At 36.4% G+C, this 9,536-nt stretch overlaps 1 protein-coding gene across 1 annotated transcript in view; it reads left to right on the top strand.

Moving 5' to 3' along the window:
* LOC103466873 (copine-9) overlaps positions 1 to 9,536 on the top strand; it is a 97,909-nt gene that overhangs the window by 70,388 nt on the left and 17,985 nt on the right. The window contains exons 15-18 of the mRNA XM_008412761.2: positions 299 to 480; positions 1,959 to 2,086; positions 6,628 to 6,730; positions 8,490 to 8,547. Of these exons, the coding sequence (XP_008410983.1) occupies positions 299 to 480; positions 1,959 to 2,086; positions 6,628 to 6,730; positions 8,490 to 8,547 (471 nt within the window). The remainder of the gene's footprint in view (positions 1 to 298; positions 481 to 1,958; positions 2,087 to 6,627; positions 6,731 to 8,489; positions 8,548 to 9,536) is intronic.

The following is a 9,536-nucleotide window of genomic DNA, read 5'->3' as shown; positions in this document are numbered from 1 at the left end:
AGTTTTTTTTTGCAGAAATCTATGTGCAATCAAATGTTCTTAAAGATGCAGCAAAGTGTTCAAAACACACCAATTTCCAGCCTTTGCTGTATTTTAAAATTGTTTCACAATTCTGCTCATGACATTAAGAACATGAAGAGTTGTACTCCTAATCCCATAATTTATTTGAAAATCCACTTAGATCTGTTGCTGGTCAAACATACAGTGTGATGTGGGGGCAAACCTTCTGTTRCAGCGTGGATATATTTCCTTTGGTCATGCCTGTTGTGTTGTCTTTGGGGTGTGTGTGTCTTCTAAGGTAACCCGTCCCAGCCCACCTCCCTCCACTATATGAGCCCCTACCAGATGAATGCATATGCCATGGCCCTGAAAGCAGTGGGGGAGATTATCCAGGACTATGACAGTGACAAGCTCTTTCCTGCCTACGGTTTTGGAGCTAAGCTGCCCCCTGATGGCAAAATCTCCCACGCCTTCCCACTGGTAAGATGGGCACACGCATACAAAACATATTCACACTTGCGGAGCACGTCCGTGCAGTCGGCTTGGGCCAAGACGTGTGGCTACAACAACAGCTGGGCACGCGAGTTGAGACGATAGCTCATCTGCCTGCCAGCGGGAATCTCCCGGCAACCTCTCTACTTCCTTCTGGCTCCCTCCCGAGGGGATGAAGGCAGACTGTCAAACATTGCTGGATGCTAAGCTGAAGTAAAACTAAGGGATGTGTATTGTTAGATACAAGCTAACTCTTCATGACTGCAAACTTTTTATTGTATAGGCAAAGATTATCAGGCAAATGAACACACAATTTTAAAAGAATGCTTCAAATTCAGTAGTTTTTTATTGTACTATAGATGAATATATTGTCGCACGTTATGATGGAAATAATTAGAAACGGATTTACTCTTCACCACAGTTATTAAAATACTTGTTTTTTTAATAGGCAGAAACAGTGGTGTACACATTTCTTCCTATGTGGGTAAACATTCAGAAGCTTAAGTCCTCGTGAGAAGCCAGGGATTTTTCATTTGTATTTTTTTGTTTTTGGAAAACTCAAAAACAGCAGTAGTCTCCAAAATGTCTGAAGATCTTAAACCAAGTTCCTGTGGAGGACCCATCCTGCCATAAACAAGAAGTAAGATACAAAAAATATTGTATCTTACTTCTTTTATGAAGGAATAAAATAAAAAATGCAAGGGCTACAGAAAATATATTAACAAATTGTCCTCTCTCTAATATAAAAGAAAAAGATATTAAAAACAAAATTAGAAAAATGGTACAGAGATAACTTAATAGCTAAAGATAAAAATAATTAAAAAGTTTGATAAGTACAAAAGTTTGATCTTGTTGCATTTGATGGCACATTAATTCATTTGTTGAACTATTTTTGTGGTGAGTAATTGGCTTATTAAGCTTTTATGTATTTATTTCTAATAATAGCAGGATTGGTCTTCCATACCTGACAAATCACCTTTTAGTATTACTTTCATTTTCTTACAGAAGCATGAAAAACTGTGTTCCAAAGAGGATTTTTTTTTCCTGCTGATAAGGGTGTAAGAAAATGKATGGAATAAGGGATGGTCTGAACACAACAGTGGYTGATTAGATAATTKAACCACCTTCTCTCCTGGTGATCTGTCAGAGTTGGTTTATGGGTCATCTATTTTTTTTTCTTTTTAACTGAACAGAAATACACCAAATTCTGTAGCACATCTTCATATTAAATTGTCAAAGTCAAGCTAGCATAGCTGATCTTTGTCCCTCTCACTAGTTATTTTTTTATTAAAACTTTTTCTTGATTTATGAAATGTGATACTGTTGAACTTTATCTAGTAGTCGTAGTGTTGACAGTATCGATTAATGGCATGGTGTCTATACACAATCACCATTTTTCCATTAGAATAGTTCCCTTCCTATGTGTGTGCCTGTGTGTTTCCATATTGTTCTTCTCTGAGTTGCAGAATGGCGACAGCGATCAGCCAAACTGTGTGGGCATAGAGGGAGTTCTGGAGGCCTACTTCCAGAGCCTGAGGACAGTGCAGCTGTATGGACCCACCAACTTTGCACCAGTTATCAACAAAGTAGCAAAGTAAGCTCATAGGAATCTAACATTTTACACTGAATCCCACCACTTCAAGCTTATGGCGAGATCTCAACTCAAAATCAGAATAGATTGGCTGTGACTGTTTGATTCTTATTTTAATGTCTGAAACTTGAAGGATTGAGAAGTGTATCTGTTTTTTCCSAAATTTCTCTCTCTTGGTCTGTCCTTGTTTAGCAAAATGGTAGGCTTTTTAAAATGAATTTCAAAACTGTTAAGGACAGATCAGTCAGCAGTTATACACCTACAGAAAGGGGGTGYACTTTCTTTTTATCATGACTGTGAGCTACAAAGATTATAGCTTCATAAAAGGTGTCAGTAAAAAAACCCACGTCCCCAAAAACCAAGACTTTTATTAAATTTAAGGAGTGAAGTGGTGTGAGACGTTTGTGTTTCGTTTTATCTTTTGTGCTCTTTTATAAAATTTTCATAATTAATTTGCACTTAATTCTATTGATATCCATGTAGCAAAAGTTCAACATTGTTGGTAAAATCACCTTAAAGTTTGATGACAGACATGTTACTAGAATATATCATCACTCTGGGTTTTCCAAAACTAACCTTAAGAGGCAACAAACAACACAGTTTATTCGGTTTTGCTTCTGTTTAAAGACATCAGTGAATTCTATAGCTTGTGAAGTTTTTGTTTAATTGATGTCTAATCTGATACCAGCCAGTGCAGCATGCTAAAAGGAGGTTGTTTTGTTATTCTCTYCTCTAATCACATGAGACATCAGACCAAAATGGATTGAAGTAAAGTCTCGACTGTTTCCAGTAAATYCTTTGACTAATGCAAGGCTTTTTTTGTTTTGTTTTTGTTAGTATTTTGCTGTTGCAGGTTTTTCRTGCATTAAAATTTGTTTACAGCATCCTCCTCTTCCGTTTGGAGAGTGGAGATCTTTTCATTATCCCTCAAACTTATCTGGGATTTCCCTTCAGACAYTGTCGTGCTGTCTCCTAATCTAGATTCTTGGAGCAAACGTCATGTTTATGTCCCACAATCCTTCCCTTTGGATCTTTTTTTGTGGACTGGTAGTTGAAGTGTAATAGACTTTTACAATACATGATGTGGTAAATGGTTGTCAGACAGAAAAGGCTGCTGAAACAAGAATCAACCTGCACAYGATTTACCATTTTTGAATTTGGCCCGTTGGATTTCTGGAGGATATATGTCATAATATATATGTAAAGGTTTTCAAATAAATTATAATTCATCTTTTTTTTAACACAAACAATATTCTTTAACAGAATGTTGTTCAATTTTCAGAGCCACAGGAGACATTGTTGTGATATAAACAGCCTGGATGTCCCACTTACACTTTGAGAAAATTTACCGCTTTAACCTTAGAGAACTTTTTGTGACAAGTGTCTGACATTATAATCTTTATGGTCTCTATTTMTTAGAGATTTCTTACTTCATATAACACCTGAAAATGTATTTTCTGGTTTTTAATGGTGMAAATATATGACTTTAATAAATGATAGAAATAAATAAATCTTGCAAAATTATGACATTTTGATATCAGAGCATATTCAGGTTCTTTCTTGTAATAATGTGAAATYTTTGGTGGAATCTGTCTATTTTTGTCTGTTTTTATCTACATTGACCCTAATACTCACTGTAAGTCATAATCTCGGAATATTTTTGATGCAGTAATAGTAAAAATTGCTTTTCTATTTAAAAAATTACCTCATGCTATAAATGCTTTAGTGACCGGACTACTAACATGTTAATTTTGAGTAATTGATTAGGAGATTTAAACACATTGAACATTTTAATGCAGTTAATCACATGTTTTTTTKGTTTTTTTACACACAAAAGGTTCCAGCCGGAACCTTTGTGCTCACGTTTCTGGTACGTCAGTAAATCTGATACATGAACAACATTCACATAAATCAGTAAACGACAATGAATCTGCTTCTCTCAGACTGCCGAGGGTTCATTTAGCTTCAAAAAACCAATCTGATGGGACRCTGGAAGAGATTATTGYTGTGCGCTAAAAGGAGCTAGTCTATCAGAAAAGCTATTCGAGCCTAAAATAGCATCTTAATGCTAAACATGCAGCAACAGCAGCACAGAAGTTCCAACGCAAATGTCAGAATCCACACTTCACATTTCTAAAGAAGTTCCATAAATAATCAAGAGTTCCTGAAACACTGGAAAGCTGAATGGGTAGAATAACACTTTGAACCAATCTGATGGTTGAATAACCTGAAAGACATTTTAAAAACAATAAACATATTTTTGTTGAGCTCATTCATATGTCTATTTATTCAAAAYGTTAGCAGCAAAAATGTTTTTAATTAAAACAGTTGCTTATCTTGTTCTCAATTAAAATGTGACAAAATAACTTTCTTTTGCAGAAAGAACTCTGTTCATCCAGTGAAGACGTGTTGTTTTTGTTTTAGTCAAGGTTATGCAGAGATACTTTGACMATTTTTTTTTATTCTAACACTGAAGCTAAAAAACTCCTTGAAGATCACATCTAAACAATACTTTAATTGACCAACTTCTGCCTTAAGCTACAAAGGTCAGTCAGAGGACTCATTACGCTGTCAATTAAAAGCCTCATTAAATTATTATTATTCTCTACTTTGAAGGCCCTAATTGTTCACCTCTGACACAGAACTGATCCTCAAACAAGAAAGCCTTTTTAAGTGATGTGAGGTGGARGAAAGAGGCTTTGACAGAAAAGCCACTCAGACTCACATTTCACTGACTGGTCATTTAAAAGGTGGTTTTGGCTGAAGTATGACCCGCTTCTCCATTATAAGATTCTAAATGGGAACATCATTTAACAAATGAACACGCTCTATTAAGCATCGTCTGTCTTTATCAAATTGTTGATGGTTTTTAAGTTCAGAAAAAAAAAACGAAAAAAAAAAAACAGAAATAGAAACTGTTTATAATTTCAGCTGTAAACCTCCTCCTGCAGGTTTTAATTAAAGGAGCAGTTCAATGAAACAAAAAGCAGGGTGGCCTTTTAATATTTTGTTAAGTGAGTGGTTTGAATTATTAGGCTGCCTTCTCTTTTGTCCATGTTCTGGTAGGAAAACTGTCCAATTTGAAACTGAACTCATTTCCCATCACATATTTCACATGAATATCATTAATATCTGAAAACATCGGAGTTAACCAGAAATGTCTTAAWTAGGGAATTCAAATTGAATGCTTGTATTACAATAGGCATTTTTCTGACTTTATTATAAAAATGAAAAAAAAAAAAATCCACTTTACAATTTGCTTTCCTAAAAACTTATTGAATATCCCATTAAAATTCATAATGGAAAGAGGAAAACTGTCGCCCTGTCTAGTGGTGCGGGGAGAGCATTAGTTCAGTCCTGCACTGAGGGAGCAGACAATAGCCGCTGACGTTTGAATAGGACCATTTCTCCAGCTGGAAGTATTTATTTTATGGACGCCCTATTTTCTTTCTCTGTCGTATACAAGTGTTTGTTTGTGGCTTACCTTCTGCATTGAAATGTGTCCAGTCCCTTGATGATAAAAACAGCGTTGTCTCTTTGTTTAACCAGCTTTTGCTGAATTTAAATAAGGCTGAGGAGCTCCTGATGCTTTCATTTGAGGAAGAAAAACAACACGATGCAGTAATTCTTTTTGTCCAGCCAATRACATCAAGGAGCATCTGAGTCATTTTTTGTGTTGGCACTAAATTGTCAGGAATGCAGAGAGCTAGGTGTTTAACCATAACGCTTGTTTATTCCTTGTTTTAATGTGAAAAATGTGCTGTTGTTTTTACCATCCATTTCTACCATTAGTAATCCCGGACAGAACTCGAATGGTATCAGTTCTTGCTCTTTTTTTTTTTTTTTTTTTTAGCAAGAAAGCACCAACTATAACACTGGGAAATTATCTTTATTGGTTGGTGGCGAGCTTACTGGGACCAAACCAGTTAAAATGTATGAGTCTCATGAAAACCATCAACCATATAAAATGTTTTAAACGCCRTTTTCAAGACTTTGTTTTATTGAACCTAATCTGTGTAAAACAACAGCAAACAGTAACAGTAAATTAATGACAACTTTATTGTTTAATAGAAGCATGCAACAAACGCAGTTAGGGTTACGGGCAGGACTAGGGTTATCTACAATGTTCCAGATTAGTGACCAATAATTAGAACCTACTTATGAATTAGCAAAAATTCTTTTGRAAATTTTTACCTCAGGTCAAGGAAGTAGAAATGTTTGCTTGTACAAATCAAAGAAACACAATAGTTTGTTTTTTGTTGCATTGCTATAAACTACTAAAACAGTCATGCCAGCCAGACCTTTTTGTTTTGCTGACTGCATTTASTTGGAAAATGTCCAAGCTTTGTACATTTTTCTGTAATAACATTAGATATTGTCATAGCCCMCCATCGCCCTACATATACACTTTGTTAGATTTTYAGAACTTGATTCAACCTCTTTCCTCTTCCAGAGGGAAGGCAGGTGCTTTGAGTTTCTGTGCCTCATCAGAATGTGAGCTTTAAACCGTGTGTGTGTGTGTGTGCGTGTGTGTGTGTCCCCAGCTGTGCAGCAGAGATTACAGATGGCTCTCAGTACTTTGTCCTGTTGATGATCACAGATGGAGTGATATCTGACATGGTCCAGACCAAAGAGGCWGTGGTCAACGTGAGTGAACTAGCACACATATATGCACCCAACACACACACAATGGAAGAAGAAGCAAAGAAACAAAAGAAATCACAGCTAGGATCTGATGGGTTACAGTCCTGTCATCTCAGTTAGCAATAATATTTATGTATATAGTTGCGACCCTTCATTGTATTKTTTATGCTGCTAGAAAATGAGGCAGAGTATTTTCTGACAATAGTGTTTTTATTTATTTGGTTTAGATAAAACCTGCTGCCTGCCAGGTAAAAATTTTGAGATAGTTGCTTTAAATCCCCAAACGTTCCAGCTGTAAAACATTAAAAATAGTGTTGACATCTCATTGAACCTTTGCTGTAAGCATTTTTCAGGGTGTTGCGTCAGTTTAAAAGCCTTCCCCAAAGTGAAGCTGCAATACATCCTGCATCCTTCAGCTTATGTCTGAAAATTCCAGGACGTTTACCTGAAGGGCTGTTCCTCAGAGTGCAAACACACCTTTCCCACAAATTAGCWCAGYTAMGAATCAACCCACTTAGCTCCCTATAATTGGGAATAAATCTGGAAAACATGACATGGTTTTATCAGTTTTTTTCTTTTTTTCTTGTTTTCAGAGTTTTCATCAAATCTACTTACAGTTTGTGTTGACATGAATTTACATGTCAACACAAAATATGTGYTTGTTGATTGTGGGGCGATAGCCTCAGTGGGAATGCTTGATTCTCGCAAGTTTCTAAGTTTCCTTGATCAAAAATGCAAACACTTGTTCACTTTTAGCCGTTACTAATTACCTGGTTTGATTGGAGAAGACTGAGTTAGTTGTCAGAGGGTGAGGCAGTCGTTATTTGGAAATGTTGAGGGAATAGGACAGAAGTAGCCTGGTAAAGCCAGATGCTTTGCTTTCTTCAGAAGGTCTGGATCCTTGACTRTTGAGAAAYGATTGCTTGATGGAGAAGTAGTCTTATGATGAAATTTGAAATGATTGGATCTGATTTTACCCAGTTGCTAATGTTTGGCAGTGACGTAAGTAGCATGGCAGCCACATTATAAAACTTACTGAAAATTGTGTGTGCTGTATGTGGGGAGAAGGGCCGCAACATCTTTGCCACCAACAAAATCTTTTAAACGTTCCTTTTGTGCTGCTTTTAATTACTCAGTGTTTGGAAGCGTGGCCAACACAGACTGAACGGCTTCTTTCACTTCGTCCACTGCCATCGCCACACTACTACCATAGGCAGACCACGATTCTAAAACAGTGCAGAAAATCTACACAGAGCAGTGGGAAGGCAATAACCAGGCTAAAACAAAAGTGCCATATTTTGAATTCCATAATGAATTGTTCTCAGCAATGAGTCTTAGGTGGGTTTCTTTCTTGGTGGGTGACTTTAAAGTTCTTAAGTGACTTTTATCATCATCAATGTAGCAGATGGATCGAGGGGTTTTGTGATTGGGGGTTTCGTTTGTAGACTTTACACTGATCTTCTGGGGGTAAAAAGTTGTTGAGCCAATAAGAAAAAAGGAACTCATCAGCCTTTGCTTTTCCACATCAAATCGATACCATTAAGATTGTGTCGATTTTGACACAAAACAGTGTCTTTGAATAATTAAGTTTTCTAGTATCAATTATATCGATATCTTGATGACATTGACAAGCCAAACGAGTAGTCGGTTTTGAGTTTATAATAAACTCAAATTATAAATTTGACCAAACTCTTCATCTCCAAACATCTACTACATCTGCTGAATTTAAAATGTAAACAATCTTTTTTTTTTTTTTTAACAGGCAGCATCACTTCCTCTGTCCATAATCATTGTTGGTGTCGGCCCTGCTGAGTTTGATGGTGAGCAGAATCATTTTTTTATTATGAGTAAACATGACAGAGAAGATAAAACTACTGTAGCAGTTGGTATCATCTGCTACTTAACATTTTAAATTACATTTGAAACAAATATGAATAGAATATGGGGTTTTCTGCCAGCCAAAAGATTGGCTTATGAATCCACTCTTTAGTGAGCTAGTGTGAAAACTATTGGTGCCTACATGTCAACAAAAGAAAAGAGCTCTGTAAAATAGTTTATTATTTCCCTCTTGACTCTGGGACTTCCATAGAGAGGGTTCAAAAAATAACAATATTAATATCTGGGAGCCTACATCTCTGAGGATTTCTTTTGGACAACTACACCTGGACATTACATTTTTGGAGACAAGTTCCTCAGAAATGTGAGGCTTAGCAACTATGAGCAGGTTTATGTGTTTTCCAGGCATATAGTGCCATTTTATAGCATAATCACGTAATTATGTTAAAAAATTCTACATATGTCAAATATGACTAAAAATACATTTGACTTCGTAATTTAATGCTTTGAAATTGAGTCTCTGTCTTTTTAAAAACTCCTGCTCTTTCTGAAACTCCATCTTCAGGAAGTCATGACAACATCACTCTTCTATTAACCCTTCAATAATGTTTTTACCAGCGTTACACTGGAAAGTAACTCATATGAGCTCAGCGCTCAGCATGTGCAGTTCCACCAGGTGTTTGCTAATTGCTGCTGACTAGTCTGAAGGAGCTGAGTGGAGGAGTCATGAGGGAGAGCTGCTCTGTGAGGTGGAAGCTCACTGGTTTGGAAACTGCATCAAAAATGACAGAGTTCTTCGAAGATGTGAAAGGACTTGATTTTTCACAAATTGCATATTGTTTTTTCACACTTGTACCCATGTACGATGCTTTTTTGATACTGAAAATATTTGGCAAGATGGAACACAGTGCAGCAGGAAAGTAGAAGTTGAGCAAGTAAAAACGGACATGCAGAGTCGTGTTAAAACTGACAA

Source organism: Poecilia reticulata, linkage group LG7, assembly GCF_000633615.1.
Source record: "Poecilia reticulata strain Guanapo linkage group LG7, Guppy_female_1.0+MT, whole genome shotgun sequence".
Classification (NCBI taxonomy): Eukaryota; Metazoa; Chordata; class Actinopteri; order Cyprinodontiformes; family Poeciliidae; genus Poecilia; species Poecilia reticulata.
Note: the sequence above shows the minus strand (reverse complement) of the source record. Positions and strands in the feature narration are given on the sequence as shown.